Source organism: Saimiri boliviensis, chromosome 2 (genome assembly GCF_048565385.1).
Source record: "Saimiri boliviensis isolate mSaiBol1 chromosome 2, mSaiBol1.pri, whole genome shotgun sequence".
In the NCBI taxonomy this organism is placed as follows: domain Eukaryota; kingdom Metazoa; phylum Chordata; class Mammalia; order Primates; family Cebidae; genus Saimiri; species Saimiri boliviensis.
Genome location: NC_133450.1, coordinates 219,734,252 through 219,760,530, shown reverse-complemented (window position 1 = coordinate 219,760,530; position 26,279 = coordinate 219,734,252). Strand labels below are relative to the sequence as shown.

Here is a 26,279-nt window from a genome sequence, read left to right as displayed (position 1 = left end):
AGAGGGCATGCCAGCAGTAGGCACTGTAAAGTTGCAGAGTCTTTGCCCTAGCAATTCCACTTCCAGCACTCAGTGTTTCAGAAGTGCTCTAATAGGAGGGTAAAGACACAGATAAGGGTGCTCCCCACCGCGCTACAAGCTGCAGCAATCCCTTATCCAAAATGCTTGGGACCAGAAGTGTTCCAGATTTCAGATTTTTTCAGAGTTTTTAATATCTGCATTATACTCACCTGTTGAGCAAACCTAATCTGAAAATCTGAAATCCAAAAATACTCCAATGAGGCTTTTCTTTGAGCATCATGTTGACTCTCAAAATGTTTTAGATTTTGGATTTTCAGATTAGGTATATTCAACTTGTATATGTAAAAGGGAAAAACTAGAAATAGCCTAAATATTTATCAGTTGGGGCACAGCTAGAAAAATCAGCACTCATCCAGACGATATCCAACACACTGCCCATATATCTGTGAGTGCCAAAAAGCTACCAGAAAGAACAGGGGAGTTCTAGATTTACTGCCACTGTACAGTATCTCTGACAGTTTACATGTGCAAAACAATACATGTAAAAGTTTCCCACTTTGATTAAAAAGCACAGTATCATGTACCCTCCACAGGCACGTCCATTTGGATTTGTGGATTAGAATGTCTAGAAGAACATATACCCACTGCAAACACTGGCTGCCTCTGGCAAGTGGGAGAAGAAGAATGGCACATTCACTTTTCACTTTATAAAATTCTTTTATGTGAATTATGTAAAAATGATTCACATAATTTTTAACAAGCAATGTGTTACTTTTGTAATTTTTAAGTTTTTAAAAGAATGAGTGGGCACCAAATGCCTTTCTGGATGGTCACAAAAAAGGATATATCCTCGTTTCCCCTGAGTACTCAGCAGCCCACTGTACACTCCATCAAGAAATGACAGGCTTCCTGAGGGTAGCCTTCCAGGCCCTCTCAGATCCTCATCAGTCATCCCCAGGCACCCATCTTCCTTACAGAACTGCAAGAACTCTTCACCTCTCAAAGCAGCAACCACCCTCTCTAGCCTATTAAATCCCCCTACCCCAAAACTAGCTTTTGAGAGGGGTCCAGCACTTGCTGTTGCCCTAGAGGTCAGTGTTATAGTTCTTTATGTGTTGAGTTTTACAGTTGATTTTGTCCCAATACAGATTGGTCAACAAAGTAATAAATGTGGGGTAGTGATAAAGGTTGTGCAATGTGCTCATTATCCATTGCTGTGTGACCAATTATTCCAAAACTTATCCTCTTACAATAAACATTTATTATCTTGCAGTTTCTGTGGATTGGGAATTTGGGTGTCTTAGCTGCATGTCTCTGGCTAAGGTCTCTGATGAGACTTCAGTCGAGCTGTTGGCTGGGGCTGCAGTCTCATCTGAAGGCTCGCCTTTTAAGCAGAATCTTCTTCCAAACTCCCTCACGTGGTTGTTGGCAGGTCTCAATCCCATGCCACATGGGCCTCTCCACAAGACTGCCAAACACAGAGCAGCTGGAGTCCTCCAAGATAAATGATCCAAAAGAGAGTAAGAAAGGGAAAGCATTCAACATAAAAAGGATAGTCTTTAATTATCTGATCTTGGAAGGGGCAGCTCATTATTTGTCATATTTGTTGGAAGCAAATCACTATATTCTGCCTACACTTAAGGGGAAGGGATTATACAAGGATATGAATACCAGGGAACAGAAATCATTAGGGGCCGTTGGCTGGGCGCAGTGGCTCACACCTGTAATACCAGCACTTTGGAAGGCCAAGGTGGACGGATCACGAGACAGGGTTCAAGACCAGCCTAGCCAACATAGTAAAACTCTGTCTCTACTAATAGTGCAAAAAAATTAGCTGGGCATGGTGGCAGGCACCTGTAATCCCAGCTACTAGGGAGGCTGGGGCAGAAGAATAGCTTGAATCTGGGAGGCAGAGGTTGCAGGAAACCAAGATTGCTCCATTGCACTCCAGCCCAGGTGACAATGCAAGACTCAGGCTCAAAAGAAATCATTGGGGGCCATCTGAAAAGCGGTCTACTATATGAAATCTTTAGGTTCTTAGGACTATCGTCCTAACTATTCCTCTCTGCAACAATGCAAGGAGACATTCCAATGGCCCCAGGTTGGTCCTGAGGATGCAGAAGCTCCCCAGTCTTTCCTTTGCCCCAATCCTTTTCTTTATTAGGGCCAGCCCAGGTATGAGGGTACAATAAGAATTTGTCAGTAAAAGACCACTGTCCACTCAATCCACTCGGTCCCTACCCATGAGCCAGTGTGCTTCTCCAGGACCTCCCACCAGGAAGTCTCCTTGTTCCACACAGGAAGAGTCCTTACAGATACTTTCCTTCTCACCTGTGGTTTTTCCCAGAGGTTAAAAGCCTGTTCTGGGGAACATGTGGCATATTCTGAGGTTAGTGGTTGGGCACTGGAGTCAGACCTGGATATAAGCACTGATATCACCATTTACTAGTATATGAACTTTAATATGAATCTTGTTCATATTTTGCAGCTAGGAAATAAGTTAAAAATAATGCCTCCCTCAAAGGAAGGAGTGTTGGGAGGATTAAATGAGATAATACAGTGCAGTCACACAGTAAAATGATAAACATGACTTTTTGTAATTAGTGTTAGTTTCTAATTAGAAATCCAAAAATCTCAAGGAAGTCAAAGAGGAATAGTAATCCTAATGAGTATAAAGATTCCTACCATGAAAACAGTTTTTCTTGCACAAAATGAGTTTATGTTCTTACCTCGTTTTGCAGGGTCAGACAAAACTTTTTGACCCAGAGAAAAGCTGACTGCAGATGCTCCCTTTGCCCCAGAAAGGACAAATGGGACAAGGTTCTCTCGCCCCGGGCAGCAAAGCATGCAGGAAACAAGCCTTTCCCCCTAGTGCTCCTTTCTTGACCCCCACATGTTTTCCTTCCACTGTTTATTTCCATGGAGATGGAGATATTAAAAGGAGGATGCATAAGTTAAGGCTGGGTGGAACTCTAGCAGTACGCATGAGATCTTGAGTTAAACTTGGTATCCGCCTGGGATATGATGTTGGGTAAGTCATGAGTCAGGCTGTGTTTTCTTCTTCATTGACAAAATGGGGGTTTTAATAACATCCACTGGCCTTTTGCAAGAAATGAGAAAGATTATGGAGTCCCAGAAAAAATGTGACTTTTTAGTGAAACCCCATCTCTACTAAAAATACAAAAAATGATCCAGGCATGGTGGCGGGTGCCTGTAATCCCAGCTACTTGGGAGGCTGAGGCAGGAGAATTGCTTGAACCCAGGAGGCAGAGGTTGCAGCGAGTGAAGATCATGCCACTGCACTCCAGCCTGGGCAACAAAGAGTGAAACTCCGTCTCAAAAAACAAAAACAGAAAGTGAATTTCAAGGTAACAAATCCTGAGACTGCAAAAGGAAAGCATATTAGAGCCTGGGGTCGAGGAAAGCTTCTTCTTGCTTGCTGGATCCCAGAGAGGGTTGAATGCCTAGACTCAGGGAAGAGGAGATTTGTTCAAAGGATTCCTGGGCTTGGGGTAGGGAGGGCAGCAAGTTGGCCCCTGTAGCATGTGGCCAGCAGGGCAGAGTAGAAAAAGGAGCATGGGCTATGGCTTCAGGGGCAGGCAGACCAGAATCCAGCCTTAAGCTTTGTGGACTGACAGACACCTCCTTTTCCAGCTAAGGAAGGAACCTGGTTCCACATGGGTCCAGTTGGGAAAAGCAGGAGGGGACCAGTGAGAGGGCTGAGAAGTTTGTGGCCAGGCAGTTGGCTGAGGCACCAAGCAGCAACCAGGATGGATCTGTGGAACAAATGAGTGTTCCTTGGGGAACCTTGGAAACGTGGGGTGGGGAAATGAAAAAAAGGCTGGATTTCCTGTATGGGGAATGGAATATTTTCAGTTAGGCATTATATGCTGGCTAACGTGGGAACAGCCAGTTAACACTGTTGCTAATCCTGACAAGGGAACTATTGCACCTTGGTCTTGGGGTGGCATCAAGGGGGCAACAGCCACCACTCAGATCCCCGTTCTGGGGAGCAGCAGCTCTACTGCATCCTTGGCTTGATTCCTCCAGTGCTTGCTCTTTCCTCTCTGCTTTAAGGGGGCCCACAGTTTAGATGCACAAATGGATTCTCAAAACCAGAGGACAAGGACATGCTGTGTGTCTTTATCAGATATCAGGGATATACTCACTGACAACTGTTTTAGGTCTTTACAAGACTTTGCTCCAAAACGAACTGCTTTTAAAGAGCTTTTCCCCTCCCTGGCAATTTCTGAAATACAGTGACTCATCATGGGCTTCTACAGGATCCCCTAACTGGCCTTCACTCCTCCAGCCTGATCTCTTCGAAGCCACTTGCTGCAGCCAAGGTGATATGTGTTCAATGCAAATCCAACCCAGCGTGTCCTTGCTTAATACCCTTTCATGACTCCCTACTGCTCCTAGGTCGGTCAGAGCCTTGGGCTCCCCATCCCTGGCCCCCACTCCCACATCTAGGCCTTAAGCAATCTTCCCCTCCCTTCCACTGCAGCTGCTCCACATGACACCCTCCCCCTCATTCTCTACTTCCAGCCAGTTTTTCTAACAAACATGTTTTTCCTCACTTTAGGGTTCTTGCACAAGTTGTCATCTTTGTGTAAAATGCTTACCTCCCCACCTCTTCACCCAGCTTATTCATCCTCCAGAACTCTACTTCCCTCCAGAAAGCCCTTCCTGGTTCCCTGAGACTAGCTAGGGCCCCCTTGATTTGCTCCTTTGCCTTTTCCTTCATAATGCTCAGCTCACTTGAAGTTTCTTGTTCAGTGCTGATGATCATGACCAGACTGTGAGCTCCACAGGGGCAGGGATGGTGTGTGACTGACCTACGAAAGCACCCACTCAATATGTAGTAACTGCAGTGAGGGCACACCCACCTAGCAGAGGGGCCCGATGACTGCAGCCCTCCGGCTCAGCACATGAGTCCCTCACTCACCTTGCTGAATGAGGGGCTTTAGGGCATCAGAGTAAACACTTTTTTTGACCAATGATCACTTCTTTTTGAAAGTCCTTTCAGGTATCCAACAGTTTACCCTGTTTATTTGATATCTGGAAATAATTTGTCTTGATTTTAAACTTTAGAATGTATATTTGCAAATAACTTACTTTTTGAAAATGGAAAGGTTTGCTCATTTGAAGGAATAACTTAGTTCTAGAAATTTATTTCACATGTTAGAAGTCTGGGTAGATTTTCTTAAAATGTCTCCAAATGTTTTCTTACTTACCAGAAGTGTTAGAATACCTAATTTTTATTCCTTGAGAGATCATAATTTTCTACACTGCTATGGTTACTTTTAGAATCAGCTCTAAACCATTTAAGATTCATCACATTTCCAATTTAGCTATTTCCTGAAGGAAATAATAAGAACAAAACACCCCCTAAATCAATACAGCTGTTTATAAACAAATGATGTAGACATTGTTCAAAGCTCTTTGCTTGCTTTTGTTATCACTGCAATCTAAACAGGTATTTGCAAGGAGTTGCTATCAGATAAAATCAGCTCCAATTAATTGACCTGACTTATTTCTCAAAACTATTTTCACACTTTGAAGTAATCTGCAAGAAATTTTTTGATTCGAAGAGTCTTATTTTATAAATGTAATATATTTTTCCTCTCAGTGTTTTGAAAATTATGTTTCATCAGGAACTCACTATACCAAAGTAAAGCCAATTGGCTCTAAAATTTGCATTAAAAGGAGTCAAAATCACACTCACACCTTTAGTAACAAAGGCTAGTACTACATAAAGGCATCTTTACATGGAGCAAAGAGACACATATGTGAGTAGTCACAGGAGTCCAGTCAGCATATAGAATCTTCCACAGAAGGTTAAAAGAATTGTTACAAAAATAAAGCTCCTCCACATTTGCTATTAGAGGCAAATAACTGCTGAAGCAGCATTCAAGGTCTCAAGCAACAGAAGTAACAAAGCAGCTTGAAATATCTGGGACTGACCTACAGTTCCTTCCAGAAAACAGCCTTCTCTCACCCCGAGGGGGAAAAAAGCTACAATGAGGACTTTGCCAGAGATAAAAACAAATGGTTTCAAATAGTTTTTCCTATGTTGTACTTTCCAGGAATTATATAACTATTCCTCTTTAAATAAATAGATCTGTCCCTGGGACAGGTTGGGTTTTCAAGAAGAATACACAACCTGGATTTGCGTAAGGTATGTCCAAGGCAACCAGACACGCATGTAGGTGGCCTCAAGAGGTCTTGCTTCATTCTTTTTTAAGGAAACTATGGCACCCCATGGTAAACTCTCATACACAGTCCAAGAACAGAGACCAGGTGGCAGTTACCTCCTCTTCTCTCCCTCTGACTTGAATATGTCAGGGTCATTCTGATGCAATATGAGAAATGTAGTCCACCTGGTTTAAGGGGAGGGGAAAATAATTATAAGACTCAAGGGATTAGAGCACAGCAGTTCAGTTGGACTCACTTAGAATAAGAAGCAGGAAGAATGCAGGAGGATGGAGGCCTCCATGGAGCCTCTTGGGAAGCTGCTAAGAAGTGGCAGCTGAGACGAGGTGATCAAGGATATGGAGGGCTGCATCTGTCAAGAAACTCTGAGTGGCAAGAAGCTGGAGGGCTGGCACCCAGGCTGACCAATGCCCTTGGAAGCCCAAGACTACACTGCTTTATGGTCCCACAATAGAGAATGTCACAAGAAACAGTAGCAGTAATTCAACCCCTTCACACAGTGTCTGATAGGGGCCACCTACAAGTTATAAACAGCCAGAGGACACAGGTGGTAACCACAAGGGTGGGTAGGAAAGTAATGACCTGAATAGGGTGGAGAGTCAGGAGAGGGCAGTGTCAAGAGCTTAGGGCTTATAGCCAGGCCATCTGGGCCCAGTCCTGGCTCTGTTACTTTCCAGTTATGTGACCTTAGGCAACCTCTCACTGCCTGCTTATTCACTGGGCTATTGTGAGCATTCAATGAAATAATGCATTCAAATGCCTAGCAAAGTGCTAGGCACAGAGAAAGCAAACAATGCATGGCAGCTCTCATGATCATCTTTATTTGAGAAAAGAGTCCATCTTTAATGACCGTGGAACATCTCTGCTAGTGGAACCAGTGGGCTGCACTAGGCTATCCTCACCATAGTACCATGAATGCTATCTCTCAATTGACTAGCCTTACATGTAGTAGAAATGGACTTGAGAGCTATGCACAGCAACATGCCCTCCATTTGTAGACCTGAGATGGGGATTTGCCAGTAACCAAGTAGAAAGACACTGCAGTACAAAAGCATGAAAAAAGAAAGAAATATAATTTGATTATATGGCATAAGGTGAAACAAATGTGAAAGTGGTATATTCCCCTACTAAAAGACAAGGTTTCTCATGTAGGGTCCAATTAAATGCTGTTTGCAAGAATCATGACTAAATCAAGGCAACTTAAAATATTAAAATCTCAGCTGGGTGCCATGGCTCACGCCTGTAATCCCAGCACTTTGGGAGCCTGAGGCAGATGGATCACCTGAGGTCAGAAGTTCAAGATCAGCCTGGCCAACATGGTGAAACCCTGTCTCTACCAAAAATATAAAATTTAGCAGGGCATGGCGGCAGGCACCTATAATCCCAGCTACCCGGGAGGCTGAAGCAGGAGAATTGCTTGAACCTGGGAGGCAGAGGCTGCAGTGAGCCAAGACAGCGCCACTGCACTCCAGCTTGGGCAATAAGAATGAAATTGCAACTCAAAAAAATAAAATATTAAAATCTAAACTATAGTCAAAGATTTATAAAATAAACACAAATGAATCAAAACCACAATGAAATACCATCTTGGCCCAGCCACAGTGGTTATTATTAAAAAGACAAAAAGTAATATGCTGGCGAGGATGTGGAGAAAAGGGAACTACACACTGCTGGTGGGCATGTATGTTAGTACAGCCACTATGGAAAACAGTACAGAGATTGCTCAAAAAACTAAAAATAGAACTACCACACAATTCAGCAATCCCACTTCTGGGTATTTATCCAAAGGAAAAGAAATCAGTATGTCAAAGGGATACCTGCACTTGCATGTTTATTGCAGCAGTATAGCCAAGATATGGAATCCACCTAAGTGTTTATCAGCAGATGGATGAAGAAAATGTGACACACACACACACACACACACAAACCCCTACATACACACACACAATGCTGTATAATTTGGCCATAAAAAGAATAAAGTCCTGTCATTTGCAGCAACATGGATGCAGCTGGAGGTCATTAGGTTAACTGAAATAAGCAAGGCACAGAAAGACAACTATCACATGTTCTCACTCATATGTGTCAACTAAAAAAGTTGATCTTATGTAGACTGAGAGTAGAATGACAGATACTAGAGGCTGGGAAGGGCATGTGGGTGGGCAGGAGGAATAAAGAGAGATTAGTTAATGGGTACAAACAGAGTTAGAGAGAAGGTATAAGTTCCAATGTTCGACAGCAGAGTAGGGCAATTATGGTTAACAACATAATGTGTATTTCGAAGTAGCTAAAAGAGAGGACTTGAAATGTTCCCAACACACAGAAATGATATATTACTTAAGGAGCTGGATATCCCCGCAAATACCCTGACTTGATTAATATACATTCTATGCATGTACCAAAATACCACGTGTCCCCTAAACATGTAAATTATGTATCAATACAAATAATGTCTTCACTTAACAAAAAAATGCAAATGAAAAATAAAATAGATGTCAGTTAATATTAGACAATAGAAGTAAAAGCAAGTAACAAATGGAACCAAGATAGCTTTGTATAGAGTATTTCTCAATGAATCTACAACTGTTACCAACTTCAATACACTAAATGTGTAAGGCAGAAACTACTTACTAGAAATACAAGGGAACTGTAATGTATATTTCTTCCTGGATAGACCAAGTTGTCAAAATTTCATAATTTGAACATTACAATGCAATTATAAGATTAATTTGAGACATTACACTTTCTTTTCCAACATGCACCTTGAAACATTATAAAAACCGATCTTATATTAAGCCACAAAACAAATCTCAAAAATTAGAGACGACTATGTTTTTAAAAACCTAAGCCATTCATAGAAGCATTATTTATAAGAGTCAAAGAATGGACACAATTCAATTGTTTATCAAATAAATAGATATTGGGAGGCCAAGGCAAGCAGACTGCTTGAGCTCAGGTGTTTGAGACAAGCCTGGGCAACATGGCAAAACCTCATCTCTACAAAAAATACAAAAAAATAAGCTGGATATGTTGGTGTGCACCTGTAATCCCAGCTACTCGAGGGACTGAGGCTGGAGGATCGCTTGAACCTAGGAGTTCAAGGCTGTAGTGAGCCAAGATCATGTTACTGCACCCCAGCCTAGGCAAAAGAGCCAGACCCTGACTAAAAAAACAGATGGATAAATAAAACGTGGTACATGTGTGCAATGGAATATTATTTGGCAATAAGAAGGAATGAAGTACTGATCATGCTCTAAAATGGATGAACCTTAAAAACATGATGCTATGAGACAGAAGCCAGTGATAAAGACACTATACTGTATTATTCCATTTAGATGAAATTTCTAGAATAGGAAAACCTGTGAAGACATAAAGTAGATTAACAGTTGCCTAAGGCTGACTTTATCACTTCATAAAGAAGCCCCATGCCCATTAGCAGTAGGATGAGGAAATGATAATGACTGCTAGTGGGCATGGGACTTCTTTACGGAGTGCTAAAAAATGCTTTAAAAGTGATTGTGGTAATGGTTTGCACAACTGTGAATATTACCAAAAACCAGTGAATTGTACACTTTAAATGGATTATGTATTAGTTATATTTCTATAAACTGTTTTAAAAATAAAAACAAAAGCCTAAGCCCTTGAAAATTAAAAAAAAACACTCTCAAATATTTGCATAAAAGAAAAATTAAAACTGTAGAGTATCTAAAGAATATCACTGAAACCATTACACACCAAAACATGTAGGATGCAATGAAAGTAGCAATTAGAGGAAAATTTATAGCCTTCACTGTTTTCTATATGAAAGTAAAAAATAACATATACACAAACGAACCAGTAATTCAACTCTAGTAGTTAACAGAAATGGCAAAACAACTTAAACAACTTAAGGAAAATAGGAGAGATGAATTATAAAAGACAAACATGGAAAGTCCACATTTCATCATGTTTAAGATGTCACCTATTCGGGTGTGTCTTTTTTTAATGTATCGCTAAGAAAAACTGCTGTCAATTAAACAATGTCACAATGCTTTATTATTAATTGCAAGATGTATCTCAATTTCAGAACTGTTAAAATGTGAAAAGAAAATGCACATTCTTGATTGATAAAATATAGTAAACTAAAAAGCAAAAAGACAGTGTGACTGAAAACAAATCCAAAATTTAATCTTTGGAAAAACCAACAGACAAATCTCTGGCAAGGAGGTAAATTTTAAAAAAGAAAGAAAACAAAAAATACAAACTATTAGAAATACTAAAGCAAATATAGCAACATATGTATATATGGCTATATTTATATATAAATATATATTTATAAATGTGCATAGCAAATATATATACGGCTATATTTGCTTTAGTATTTAGTGTGTGTGTGTGTATATATATATAGATATGTTCAAATTTATAAGAGAATACTGTATCATAAAAAATTAAATAAGGAAAAAACTCTATGTTAATAATATTGAAAATTTGGATCAAATGGACAATTTTCTACTAAAGAACAAATTTTCCAAGTTGGCTTTAAAAGAATTAAAAATTTTTAATTAAAAGAAATAGAAACTCTAAATAAACAATGTTAATGAAAGAAAATTTTAAAGTTGTCAAAAATGTAACTCTAAAAAATTACACGAGATCCCCTGCAAATATCCAGAGTCGCTTCTATATAATCTTGGTTTCTCATTATTAAAATTATTTTAGACCCTAAACGATCAAAAGATCTTTTTCATAAAATTAGCATAACCTTGTCATCCAAACTACAAGAAGTATTTTTCACCTATCAAATTGGCAAAGACAAAATAGAAAGAAAGAAAAAGAAAAAGAAAAAAACATGAAAAAGCATAGTATTCATAATGTGGGAGAAATAAGCAATTTCATCCCCTTCTGATGAAAATACAAATTAACACAATTTCTCTGGAGTGCGTTTTGGAAATACACATGAAAAGGCATATGTTTTGAAGCCACGCACAGTTCTAGGAATTTATCACAAGGCAATAATCATAACTACATGTAGAAAGTTTTTGTAATAAGGATATTCATTGAGACATTTTAATAGCAAAAATGTAGAAACACCTTAAATCAGGGGTTCCCAACTCCCTGTTAAGAACTGGGCCACACAGAAAGAGGTGAGCGACAGGTTAGCAAGCATTACTGCCTGAGCTCCACCCCATCAGATCAGTGGCAGCATTAGATTCTCATAGAAGTGCAAACCCTACTGGGAACTGCACATGTGATGGATCTAGGTTGTGTGTGTCTTACCAGAATAATTATCTGGAACAGTTTCATACTGAAACCATTCTCCCCAAACCACCCTCCATCCTCGGAAAAACTGTCTTCTAGGAAACTGGTCCCTGGTGCCAAAAAGGTTGAGTACTGCTGCCTTAAATGGTCAATATTGGAGAGCAGATTCCAGTTTGACAAATCCATCTGATGGGACTGAGTCATAGTACCGAAAAGTAGGTAACACTTTTAAGACAAAGACAACATTTTTAGGATAGAGGAAACATATATATTTTAGATATGCCCAAATGAACAAGACATGAAGCAATTATCTTTAGGTGAGATAACAAATGATATTAACTTTTTTCTCTTCCTAATTCCTTGCAATTGATATGCATTATTTTCTAACCAGAAAAATTAATAAGCATTACTATAATTTTATTTGTCCAAGTATGAAATATACTAATAATGCCCAGTGAACCAGAACAGAGGGTTTGTGCCTGACATCCCCTAGTTCAGGAGGATGTGGAGGAAACAGCAAGAGTCTTATCACTGTCACTGTAACCCAAATGGGCTGCAGCCTGGGGAAGCTGGGGACTCACAGATCTTTTAAATAAAAAGCAGAACATCCCTTGTGTATCACCCTCATCTAGGTTTCCATCCTTGGGAAGTATCAACAGCTTGTTCCAACCCAAGGACCCAACCAATTGCCTCTTTATCTATGGCCCATGTCGCTTCTTGGAAATTTCTCAAGTAGAAACTGTAAAAACATCTTATTTGGCACAGAGCAGTTTTCTTAAAAAATAATAAGCCAATTCAAACTCCTACCTAGATAGGGAATACTTGGAACCATCTTCAGGCTTCGGATATATTCTCGTGTCCGCTTGTAATTATCTTCTTTCGACATCAGGTAGTCCAATTTCTCAAAGGTAGTCTTGTCTTTTCGATTCAAAAGCTAGAATGAGAAGAAAATACAGGAAAATAAATAAACCAGAAGAAGCTAAACAGAGTGGATAACTGGAAAACTAACAGGAAGTATCCTAAGTGGCACATCTATGGTGTGCCAAATCCTGGGCAGAACTAAGGATTTTAAAAGGCTGTTTCATGCATATGAGGTAGGAGGCAGGACTTGACTCCAGAGGCGGAGCTTGGATACTGGACCAATTTGAGGACTAGCTAAAGCAGGCACGAGGCAGAAGCAGCATTCCATAAGACATGCCCACCAGCGTGCCATGTCAGTCTGCCACTGCCATAGCAAAACCTGGGTATTACCACCCCTTTCCATGACAATGACCTGAAAGTTATAACCCTTTTTTTAGAAATTTCTGCATAATCTGCACCTTTATTTGCATGTAATTAAAAACATATAGAAATATGAGCTGCCTCTGAGCCGCTACCCTGGGCACAATGCCTATGGGGTAAGCCCCACGCTGCAAGGAGCAAAATCTCTGCTGCTGCTGCTGCTGTTGTACACTGCCACTTCAATAAAAGCTGTTGTCTAACCCAACCAGCTCGCCCTTGAATCTTCTGGGCAAAGCCAAGTACCCTCCAGGACTAAGCACCAATTTTGGGGTTTGCCTGACCTGCATCACAGAGGTGGAAAGGTTCAATCTTGTCATTTTCACAGAATCTCACACTTGGAAACTAACCACCAAAGCTACCTAGCCCACTGTTCTATATGATGTCAGAATCCCCCACATGACAGCAACCTTGTGGGTGCAGAGAACCTACAACAGCAAGGTACTGAGGTAGAAAAGCAAACTGCTCAGTGTCACCTGGAGAGTTATTTCACAGCTACACCAGGTCTCTTTCCCGGCATCCACAGCTGTTTGCTCTTTCCTCACCATCTCTATGGCTAAAAACCCCAGTAAGTTCCACACAATTCACACGTCCACATCGTACACATAGCCAAGCCATCACTCAAATCCAGGCTATATCCTCCACATCCCCCATAGCCCAACTGTGTCATATTTACACTGGGTATCGTAATTTTAATCAAAAGAAGACAATCTTCTTTTCCACATGCAGTCATTGAAGGGGCAACTTAGTTAAGCTAACACAGGATGAGCAGGTATCCAGAGTCAGAGGTTAGAGAAGCAAGATCCACTGTGACTGCAATCTCTGGTATGTAAAGCTGGTCACCAGTGGTTCAATGTACATTTGGACCCTTCTCAAAAGAAAGTAACAGAAATCAGAACTCCTGGTTTTCAAGACTTTATGCTAATGACTCAGGCTGTGGTCAGCCTGAAAGTCCCAAGTCAAGGCCCAGTGCCAGAAAATGGCAATGGGGCTGACTAAACACAACAGCTTTAAGGAAAGGAGTCTAGGCAGAAAGATCAGGCTTAAAAGGAGTTGGGGGAAGGGTGGCTGAGGCACAGCATGAGGCTGATGCTGGTAGCACCCCTGAGTCTAGCTGCCAGGGCCCAGTACTTCTGGGATTGGAGGTCAATGGCTAAGCCCAAGAATGGGAATAAACAGAAGCTCCAGGGTTGGAGTGCCCTTGGCCAAGGTGTTCAGACCTCGATGGTCTGTACAAGGACCTAGAACAAGAGACCTACCATGTCCATCAGACTGACGTAGGCCAGTGTTCAAAAGCCCCATCATGCAATGGAGAGGAGTGGGACAATGACTGCCCAGCACCTGGGGAAGCCTCTCCTTACCGGTAAGCTTCAAAGTGCAGTTCCTGAGACCTGGGAAATCCCAAACTCAGGCCATGTCTGATACATTAGAGAGCCCTAGGCTGCTTTGGGCTCGCCCTACCTGGTTCCTTCATCTTCAGCCTCTGGGGCCACAGAGGATGCAGCCATGAGACAGCCCACTTGCACAGAAGCAGTGACAGCTTATGAACTTTGGTAAGGAGAGAGAAGAACACGCCGAAAGGAAGGTTCTGGTGCTGAAGAAGTTGAAGAATTAATAGTGAACTTTTCTCGCTGGGGAATTCAGGACATATCAGTGTGGGGATGTTACACAGATGATCAGGACAATGGCTGCTTAACTGGTTTGCTAAAATGGACAGGGGAAAACACCATCTGCCACTTGCTGTTTGTAAAACATTGCAATATATAACTCATCTAATCTTCACAAAGCCCAGTGGTAAAAATGGAGCAAGGACTTTTACCTCCATTTCCAGTTCATAATCACAAGTATTAAGTAACTTTTCCAAGTATCTTTAGGGAACTTGACTGAACAGAGGAAAGAGATATGGTATAGCAATGTGGTAAGTAAACAGAGACTGATGACCCAGACAAATAATAAATAAGCTCTGAGGCAGGAAGACTGCTTAAGCCCAGGAGACTGAGGCTACGGTGAGTCTTGATTGCACCACTGTACTCCAGCCTGGATGACAGAGTGAGACCCTGTTTCTAAAATAATAGTAATTATTATAAATGAATTGTGTGAAAAGGAAGTGTCAAGGAAAGCTATATAAAGAGGCAGTATTTGAAATGAACACTTACGGATGAGAAATTTGCCAAATGAACAATATATACTCGAACCAGAACCAGATACCTACTTGAAAACAGCTCCATTGTAATTTGTTTTGTTTTTGTGGAGACGGAGTCGCACTCTATTGCCTAGGCTGGATTGGAGTGGTGCAATCTCAGCTCACTGCAACCCTGACTCCTGGGTTCAAGCAATTATCCTGTCTCAGCCTCCCAAGTATCTAGGATTATAGGCATGTGCCCTACCACACCCGGCTAATTTGTGTGTGTGTGTGTGTGTGTGTGTGTGTGTTTTGTTTTGTTTTTTTAGACAGAGTCTCGCTCTGTCGCCAGCCTGAAGTGCAGCGGTGCCATCTCAGCTCACTGCAACCTCCAACTCCCAGGTTCAATCGATTCTTCTGCCTCAGCCTCCTGAGTAGCTGGGATTACAGGCACACACCACTATGACCAGCTAATTTTTTTTCGTTTGTATTTTTAGTAGAGATGAGGTTTCACCATGTTAGCCAGGATGGTCTGTATCTTTTGACCTTGTGATCTACCCACCTCAGCCTCCCAAAGTGCTGGGATTACAGGTGTGAGTCACCGTACCCAGCCTAATTTTTGTATTTTTAGTAGGGATGGGGTTTTGCCATGTTGGCTAGGCTTGTCTCGAGCTCCTGGACTCAGGTCATCTGTCCACCTTGGCCTCCCAAAGTGTTGGAATTACAGGTATGAGTCACCATGCCTGGCCAAAGAACTGCTTCACTATTAAGCAGGCATTCACTTTCCTTATTCAGGAGGTCATTTTTAAATTAATGCAACCTAGAACCCCTTACTTCTTTGGTAATGCCAGCTATCAAACAAACCTGGATGTCCTCCTCACACACACTGTGGCTTAGCCATGCTGGCTCCCAGTGCTCAGGCCACTGGCTCTCTGGTCTCAGTTGGGGGACTTCCCATGTCCCCTGCCATGCCCAGCTTACCTGCCCAGCCTGTCAAGTGCCTGTATGGACAGCACCTCAGAGGTGATCAGCCTATCTTCTATGCCTCATCTCCCACTTGCCCCACACACTCATATACACATTCAGAAGGGTTAAATCTGGTTAACTTTACTCATCAGCTCCCTTTTGTGCCTACAAATGAGATTCAGACAGTATCAGATTTTTTGAGAATAGTGCACAGGTCACTAGAAGATATAAAAAAAAACCCAAAACATGTATTTCCCATGATGTATTTGAAAACTGAGAATTTCCTCTAGCAAAATGAAGGAATAAGCCAGAAATAGTTAAGATATGGGAAACAGGAAATTGTGGATCCAATCCAGGAGTAGGAAAGGGAGATTCTGGGATGACCAATGAACAGCAGGCCTTAAGAACAACTGGTCCACATTGGATCAGTCATGGAAGATATGTCTCCAGAGAAAAAGAAGGCTTGATAAAAAACCTGACATAATGGCACATGGAGGGGAAGAGATAGACATATTTATTATATCTAATAAAAAAAACATAAAATAATTTTAGGATTACTTAGGTATCTGGTAGATAGGAGAAGAAAAAAAGGTGTTTTAAGGCAATTAGAAATTCCAGAAAAATGGGTAGGGCATAGTAAGCTAACACCTGTAATTACTTTGGGAGACCAGGAGTTTGATACCAGCCTGGGCAAAATAGCAAGATGCCATCTCTAAAAAAATTTTTGTTAATAAGCTGGGCATGGTGGTGCACACTTATAGTCCCAGTTGTTCAGGAGGCTATGGCAGGAGGATTGCATGAGCCCAGGAGATTCAAGGTTGCAGTGAGCTATGAGCTATTACATTCCAGCCTGGGCAACAGAAAGATCCTGTGAAAGAAAAACAGAAAAGACAGAAAAACAGAAGAAAAGCAAGGAAGAAGGAAAAGGAAGAAAGGGAGGGAGGGAGGGAGGGAGAGAGGGAGGGAGCGGGGGAGGGGGAGAGAGAGAGAGAGAGAGAGAGAGAGAGAGAGAGAAAGAGAGAGGGAGAGAGATCAATCCAGGGAAATGACAAAATATCAAGGAAGGACATGCTATTTATAGTTCACTGCCTGACTATATAGTGAGGCATATTTACTCATTCCTAATCATTAAAACACCAAATAGTCATTTAACAAAAGTGATTTCACTGTAATGATGAATGTGTTTGAGGAACAATGGAAGGTGGTTCAGGAAAACTAAACCAGCATCTACCACAGAAAGAAGTCACCAGATGCTGTCTAAAGCAGATGGGTCAAGAAACTGTAGCAAAGCACATTGGTAAATATATGGCAGAAACTACGAGAAGAAGCCACTAAGCTGAGAGTGGTTGCCTCTAGGGAATTACTTGGGGTATGGACAGAGAAGTGACCAGTGTTAATTGTTTCACTAAACCTTTCCGTACTTAGTGATTCATAAAATTCATGTGCATGTAAGGTTGATAAAAAATATTTTTAGGTTTAGTTTTTTTAAATACAGGGCTTGTTTACTCAGAAAATAAACAGCATTTACTCACACATTTTAAATTTTCATTATAAGAACCATAAACTGCAAACCTCACATGAATCTGAGGGTCCCGTAGATTTTAGAGTTTATGGGAAGCCTCAGGAAGAAACCATCAGAAATACATACAAGAAAGTAAATTGTCTGCTTACCCAGAGTCAAATAGATACTAAAACCATTCACGTTCAAAAGTGATAAGGAAGTAAGGTTAAGGGAAATTTCACTAACTATAACTTCACTTCTAGTAAAGTTTAGAGGTCTTGGGGCACCCTGAGATTTTCTTCCATAATATTGATTATGACTGTGCTTGACTGTATGATTACATTTGTGTCTCCCTCAACAAATTACGGACTCCATGAGGAGCGTGACCCATGCTGGCTGCATCCACCCTACTATTCCCTGCATCTGGTATGATTTCTGGCACAGAGGAAACACTGCTGAAATATATGGTGCATAAAAGAATAATGAGAAAAGTAACAATAACTGAAAAACCCAATTCCTTGGAAAATTTTGAATATTCCAATAATTATTGGGCAAAAGAGCAAACGAAAGCCAAGATAATGGAGTATTTACAAGCCATACATAATTAGAATACCATATGTTAAACTATGTGATAAGGCCAAGAACACATTAGGAAGAAAATCTGTGGTTTTAAACTCTATTATTAAATAAGAACTAATATAAATGAACTAAATATTCAACTCGATAAGCTAAGAAAATAGTGGGAAAATTAGAGAAATAAATCAATGGTTAAAAGTAGAAACTGGCATGTTAGAAAACAAAACATCAAACTAAGAAAAGCTAAACGTCAAACCTATAGAAATGATAACTAAACTCCAAAGCTAATTTTTATAAAATACCAGTAAGATAGGTAAAATTTCTATTAAAAAGCAAAAATGTATAACATAGGACTGAGAAAGGGGCTATAACCACATATGCAAAATGAACTAAATTTACAAGGTAAAATAAAGTTCCTGCTTATTGTGAATCATTTTCATGGTGCAATGGATAAATGGGACTCACAAACCACAAGGTCAAAAGCCACGAAGATCACAAATCTTGGGGAAATATCTGAAGAAGTGGGTGGCTTTTGGAAATTTCCCATCATGTTCTGAGTACCTTGTATGTGGCACTTGTATTTGACTGATCATGAACCACCTCTCCCCTTTCTAGTAGAGCAGTTCAAATCTGGAGGTTGTCTCCATGGAGGAGAAAAAAATGTCTCCAAATTTTCTTTATGAGGACTTTGGTATTTTGTTGCCTTGCCTCAAGAGAATAATATTTCTTGATACATGGAAATATTTTTTAGCAAAGAGCCTGTTGCTCCAAATATGTTAAAACTGGCTCAAAATTCAATTTCAATTCCAGTATCTACTGTTGATACAGAAAGAATTTTTAGGGCTGTGGATAATCTATGGACCAATGGATTCAGCAAACTAAGTATGGAATCTGGAATTTTTAAAATAGTTTTTTACTTCTTTGGATACAAAATACCCGTTTCTGAAAAATAAAAACCTACAAAGTCACATACCTAATATAAAATATTAGATGCGGCCGGGCGCGGTGGCTCAGGCCTGTAATCCCAGCACTTTGGGAGGCCGAGGCGGGTGGATCACGAGGTCAGGAGATCGAGACCATCCTGGTCAACAAGGTGAAACCCCGTCTCTACTAAAAATACAAAAAAAAATTAGCTGGGCATGGTGGCGCGTGCCTGTGATCCCAGCTACTCAGGAGGCTGAGGCAGGAGAATTGCCTGAACCCGGGAGGCGGAGGTTGCAGTGAGCTGAGATCGTGCCATTGCACTCCAGCCTGGGTAACGAGCGAAACTCCGCCTCAAAAAAAAAAAAAATATTAGATGCAATGGAGACTACTGTATGTAACACAAGAAAAAACTGTAACTGAAATTTAGTGGTGTCCTGGCTAGCTGTGCATGTTTGACTTTGACTAAAGCTACTTTAAACCTCATACAGACAGAAGTTAATTTGTAAAAGATATAGTAATATGGCCAGGTGCAGTAGCTCATGCCTGTAATCCCAACACTTTGGGAGGCCAAGGCAGGAGGATCACAAGGTCAGGAGTTGGAGATCAGCCTGGCCAACATAGTGAAACCCCATCTTTACTAAAAATACAAAAAATCAGCTGGAAGTGGTGACAGGTGCCTATAATCCCAGCTACTTTGGAGGCTAAGGCAGGAGAATCACTTGAACTCAGGAGGCAGAGGTTGCAGTGAGCTGAGACCGTGCCACTGCACTCCATCCCAGGCAACAGTGCAAGACTCCATCTCAACAACAACAACAAAATGTAGTAATACAAATAATTCCTGTTCTACAGAAAGGCAAATTATGCCTCACAGGCAAATTATGCCTCATTATCACAGGGTGATAATCAATAGGATTATCACCCTGGGAATACTAATTAATTTCATACCAATTTTTTTTTTTTTTTTTTTTTTTTTTGAGACGGAGTTTCGCTCTTGTTACCCAGGCTGGAGTACAATGGCGCAATCTCGGCTCACCGCAACCTCCACCTCCCGGGTTCAAGCAATTCTCCTGCCTCCGCCTCCTGAGTAACTGGGATTACAGGCATGCGCCACCATGCCCAGCTAATTTTTTGTATTTTTAGTAGAGACGGGGTTTCACCATGTTGACCAGGATGGTCTCGATCTCTCGACCTCGTGATCCACCCGCCTCGGCCTCCCAAAGTGCTGGGATTACAGGCTTGAGCCACCACGCCCGGCCTCATACCGATTTTTAAAGTGATTTTAGCCTTCCTTTCCTGATTAGAAAAATGTAGTACTCTAGCTTCTCTTTTGATACAGTTGTTATATCTTACTGGTTCTCTCATTATTCAATGAGTTAAATAAAATCTTTGACAAGTATTCATCTTATATTTATGAGTCATAATTTTATCTTTTTAAAAAATCATCCTTAACCAGTTAGATGTACACACATATATACATGTATCTAATCACATGCATATACACATACATACACAATCCTGTAGGACAATTTTCTCATCTATATCTACTTTAGTTAGTTTTCTTACTCTACCCACGGCAACCCCAGCAGATATTCCCGCAAAGACCCAAGAGTAGAGAGCTGGGAGGTCGAGATCAATCCCCTAATATAAGTTTGTCAAGGGTCCATTCAGGGGTCCAGATCTGGTCTGGTGGTAGGCAGAGTCAGGCACCAAACATACATCTCATTTATTCAATCTGGTTTAGCAAGGAAGGCTCAGAAACATTATATAGGAGAGGGCTCTCGAGGGGAAGAACAAACTCTATTATCCAAAGAAGGAACTGCAAGAAGATGTAGTCCTGAAAATAAGTCTAGAGGAATTTCAACAAGCACAGATAGGGCTGGAGAGGTCCCAAGACCACAAAAGGCATGGAGGTGGGCACACAAGGGATGTTCAAGGAAACAGCAGTTTGGCGAAAATGGAGGTAAGTGTTGCTTTGAATAAGACTAGAAAAGATGGGAGAGATGGAAACTCACCTTTTGACAATGTTTGGTTTGGACTTGGCCATTCAGATGCCATAGACATGTGAACACCATTTTGACTGCTTATTCTACTTTTCCAGACACTCCAGCTCAACTTGCAAACAGGGTGCCAATCACAAACTGCTAAGCATAAACAAATACTAATCAAAAGAGAAAGAACAAGTTGCTTACGGCCCTGTTTTAACAGAAAATTCCTCAGGCCAACTCTCCGATCTCCTGAACACATGACTTGGGGCTCTGAGTTGCTCTGTTGCTGTTGGTAGCAGATGCACCGCTGGCCATAGCTGAAAGGCTTACGGTTTGGTTTTTTTAGGGTCAGGAAGTAGGTATGACATCTTTTAGTACTTGCTGCCAGTGTTGAAATGCCTCTATTATGTCCTCAGCACTCTGCAAGGCACTCAGCACCCACCAGCTTTCATCAGGTGCCACATCCTCAATGCAAATTTTTCTCAGAAACACTCATGAGGACAGACCAATTCTCTCTCTCATTCTAGTTCAGTCTCTTTCCTTCACTCAGAGGCATCACTGAAACACAGGGTTGGAAATCCACAGGATGGTTAAAAACTGGCTGAGAAAATATCATAAAACTGAAGGTGAAATGAATGCTCAAATGGCAAATCAAAAAGAAAGACTGGTATCAGAATGGTTGTATCTGAGCACAATGCTGCTCTGGAGGAGTGGTGGCACAGAGTCCCCATCCTAGCAAGGTGGATGAGGGGTTAAGGGAGAACACTAAAAACGATCTTTAACCAGGGAACCCTGAAGCTGTGTTTTGGAGTGATCACTCCAGTACTGGTATGAGGGTAGCCCAGAGAAAGCAAGACCAGATGCAATGAGACCAGCTGAAGAGGATGACAGTTCAGGCCGTAAATAAAGGGGCCTGTCATTACAAGGATGGCAGCCTCTGCAAATCCATTCGAGAATAGTCAAGAAGAGTTGAAAATAATAACAATAACAACAACAACAATAAGTAACATTTACCAAACCCTCATTGTGAGCCAGGCGTCGTTCTAAACATTTTTTCATGTATTCACTCATTTAGTCCTCACTGTAAGAGTTAGGCCAAGGGCTAAACCCAGGTGTCTGATTTAAGAGGCCATGCTCTCAATCTCCATACCCCTCTTTTCTTGGTCTGAGATCCCCACACCAATGCAGGTCATAGGTATTCAGATCCCTTCGCTGCATGAGATACAGACCTGGGTGACAATTTCCCATATATGAGTTTTTCTACTCATGCTCCCTTGGAGCCCTCCTAAACTGGACAGAGACTTTCTGATGCAGCAATACCTAATGTCTCTCTGATTTCCATGGGCAGCTGAATTTCAGCACCCCATGTGTGGGCAGCCTGACTCTCCCCTCTGTGCAGGCATTACAACCCCAGCTCCCAGCTGCAAAGGCTTATACACAGCAGTTTTTCTGAACTCTGCTCACTGTTCTCTGAGAGCACTTTATTTTTAACACATGGTGACTTCCCTTTCTTGGCTTCTAATTTAGCTTTGCTTGTTGGTTTTTTAATTTGGTTGTATTTTATCCAGAATTTGTGTTTGTGTGTTTGAAGCAGGAGACTGGGAGGGAGAGGCTTATTCCTCAGTCTACCATATTGACTAAGAGCCTAAAACACAGTCTGTTAAGAGAGTCTTCTGGCATTCACCATCATCTTCCTGGAAACCAAAGTTTGACTTTATACATGCCAAGTGTGAGCTGTCAAAGGAACATGCAAGCTGAGGGCTCTACACAGCAGACAGCTGTAACAGGGTTCTAGGGTACAGGAGAGAGATCAGAGATATAACCAAAGAGCCAGCCATCACTGGGGTACAGGAGGTGACACTTGGAAGTTCCATGAGCAGATGAGACCACCAAGGGATAGCAAATGGATCAGGGAAGGTGGAGAGGTCACAGCCTTGCAGAAAATCTACATCCACATAAACAAAAGGAGTCAGGAGGAAGAAAATTAAGCCAATGATAAAGACACTTTTCAAGAAGGGAGTTATAAACAGTGTCCAATGTTGTAGCAATGTCAAGGAAGATGAGTGAAAATGTCAGCAGATTGATGACTGCGAAATTCTGAGCAGCAGTTCCAAGCCAGGCTATGAGGAATGACTGGAGGATGAGTGAGTAGGGGCTGCAAATGTTGGCTTCCAATGCATCCATCTCCTTATCCCCTCACCTGACTCATGTCCCACCTGATCAAATGCTCACAAATGTCTCAAAAAGGCAGCTCATGCCTATCACCACCTTATCAACAACATCAGAGGGTGGCTACTGAGGCACTGCATCAAAGGCAGGCAAAGGGCACTTGCTGGATGAAACGCTCTGAAATCCAAAGTACGTGAATGCCCTATACATCTGTCGTCCTGTGGTATCTGCAAAGTGGCCTTAGTTCTCTCGGTAAAAAGAGCCATTCTCTGAATTGCAGAGCTCAATGACTGTGTCCCCATATATCTAGAAGTGACAGCCCCACTTCCAGGACAGGTCCCCTCCCAGGTCACCACCCTCCAGACCATGCCTCCTGACCCATCAGCTATGATTTCCTTCCTGCCAAGAATGTTAGTTTTCACAATGCTGCTGCAATTGTGTTCAAACTTTTTGGATCAATTCAGCAAGAAAGAGTGAATCACTCCAGGAGCACACACAGAGCAAGGAGAGCATGTACCTATGTGTGCACACATGTGGGGTGTGTGTGTGCAGGTGTGTGAACATGGCAAGTCTAGCACCCGACTGTAATTACTTTACAATAACGAGTGAGTCATCCATACTCTAGTCATTCCATACTCCTAGATCACTCACAAAACAGTCAGTCTCCTCTTGAAATCACTCTATTCAAAGAAAAAGTTTCGTCAGCTTCCCAGTTGCTCAGGCCCAGAACCTAGGACTCCGCGCTCATTCTTTTCTCCTCATCTTGACATCTCATCCAGCACACAACCTGTCAGCTCTCCCCAGCATATCCCATATCAGCCTGCTGTTCTCATATCCACTGCCAAACCCTGACCCTGTCAGCGTCCCCTTGCTCCTGGATTCTGCCCTAACCTCCTAAGCAGACCCCCAGTTTCCACTCTTGGTCCCCATCCCCCACCCAATTTGTTTTCCACACAGTAGCAACAGTAATTAAAAACACAAAAACCAAAGAGCAACTGGAAGCCAGATTGTGTCCATCTCCTGTTTAAAATCCTTCAGTACAGTTGGAATAGAACTAACTCCTCTCCCAGGCTTTGAGCCCTACATGATTGGCCTCGCCACCCAGCCACTGCCTCTCACATCCATCTCCTCCTGGCACGCTGAGCTCTGGCCACACTGACCTCTGAGTTCCTTGCTCACACCAAGCTGATTCCTGTGCAGGGCTTTGCACCAGCCACCTCCTCTGCCTGGAACGCTCATCTCCTCATCTTGGCATGACTAGTTCCTTTTTGTCATTCAGACCTTGACTGAAAGTACATGGCCTGAATATACTTTAGGCCTGTACTTTAGCATGACATCAGGGAAGAGAGGCCTTTCCCAATGCCACGCTAAAGCAGATACTCTGTCATGTCTTCTGCATCACTTTTATTCCAATTTGACAGCTCCTTGCTCATACTTCATGTATTCAATAAACATTTATTGTTCACTTCTTGTGCCAGCCAGATGAGGCACATGTTTATTCTCCCTGAATAACATATCTCTTCCTGAATAACATGAAAGCCTCTAAGGACAGGGGACTTGACTATGGCTTCAGGGCCTGACATTTGAGAAATGTTTGATTTGCAGAATGAGTAAGAGCTGCATGGTGATATGTACTCAGGAAATCAGAATTGGCTGCTACAACTTCTTGCTTAGGTTTCATGGCTTTAAGGGAGCCAATATTCCAAAGGGGTCCCAGGGCTGGGATAAAACATTCCCTGTCTGCACTTTTCCCAGCCAGCCATGGTAGCCTTCCTGTTTGTGTATGCAGACAGTACTTATTAAGGGCCTACTGTGTACAGGTCTGTGTTCAGTGTCAGTCTGTCCTGTCAAGCTCACCCAGCAGCTAGCATTTAGCAGCTACCTTGGAGAGGCCAACAGGATGCCCTGCTCCAGCTTAATAAGCAATTTTCTGGAGGTCATCTATGATGCAGCCAAGTGGCAGGTATCCTCCCACACCTGTAACTCCCTTCCACTAAGTTTCCCAGATAGATATTCAGGCTTTCATTGCAACCCACAGGGATGGCACAGAGAGCTGGCCTGCCCTGTCCCTGGGGCCTGTGTGCTAGCTGCACTTCTCCAGCCCATTTCCCAGGTAGTGTGTCTATTGTCCCTGCCCTATGTCCAGCCTAATTCTCTCACAGGTTCTGCCCATTGGCAAGCCATCCAGCATATTAGCCAAGAAGATTGTGATTCCAGCAGGACAAGGCTGTATCACACTGGTTCTGTTACTCACTAGCTCTGGGTCTTGGACAAGTCACACTACCTCTTCAAACCGCAGTTTCTTCCTCTGCAAAACAAAAACTATCACAGCACTGACCTTTGGGGATGTTATGACTGGTTCCTCCAGTGCCTCCTGCACCTCCCTACTCTGTGGCACATGAGGTCTCACCAGTCCCAACTCAAAGGACAAATGAGCAGAGGAGAAACAGCTCTCTTTCAGCAACATTTCTACGGCAATCTCATACCAGAAACAAAAACAAATAGCAAAAGAAGGATGCAATGCAACTCAGGACAACACATATAATTCAAAAAACAAATGTATACTGGCTTGGCACCAAGAATACATAGAAAAATCAACAGCATCACTGAGGAATGCAGTCACAAGGGGGAGGCAGACCTATAAACAAAACTGCAGAGTCGGTGCCGGCTACACCATGTGTGCCGTTACCAGACAGGTGCATCAGGAATACAGGCAGCGGAGTCAGCCATTCCTCTGGGGCTGGGGGTGACTTGGATGAAAGAAAAAGTTGATGAGTTTGGCTCTCTCTATTTCCTAAATGCTCTATGCCAACTGCAGTCCTTGGATTAACAAGATATTTGAGTGAGGGGAGAGTCTGATCTAAAACAAAGGCTGAATAGTGGTTTCATCAAGAACAAGCAAATACCCCACAAGTGACCTTGGAGACCTCATGTTGTAATTCACACAGGTGTATCACCTCCTCTCTCCTTGACACAACTATGTGGCAGCTGCCATTCTCATTTCCTAGGATTCTGCATCTACCCACCCTTTGCCCTAGGAAGGGCTCTCTGTAACCGAGGAAACAGCGTGGGCTCTCAGCCCTTAGGACACAATAGGGAGGTTTCTCAGAACAGGAACAGGGACATGATACTGTCCTGAGTCCCCTACTCTTTGGTGACATGTAATCTTGGTTCCCTGGCATCTTCTTCTTCCCTACCAGCTAAATGTCCACTGAGGCAGAAAAAACAGGAGCAAACCCAGGGAACTGGAGGAGCAACAGAAGCCATGGTGTGGACAAATCAAGGA

At 42.1% G+C, this 26,279-nt stretch overlaps 1 protein-coding gene across 15 annotated transcripts in view; it reads right to left on the bottom strand.

The window, feature by feature from the left end:
- RALGPS1 (Ral GEF with PH domain and SH3 binding motif 1) overlaps positions 1–26,279 on the bottom strand; it is a 378,783-nt gene that overhangs the window by 154,838 nt on the left and 197,666 nt on the right. For all 15 annotated transcript variants that reach the window (XM_039474737.2, XM_039474735.2, XM_039474736.2 and 12 more), the window contains one exon: positions 12,280–12,406. In XM_039474737.2, the coding sequence (XP_039330671.2) occupies positions 12,280–12,406 (127 nt within the window). The remainder of the gene's footprint in view (positions 1–12,279; positions 12,407–26,279) is intronic.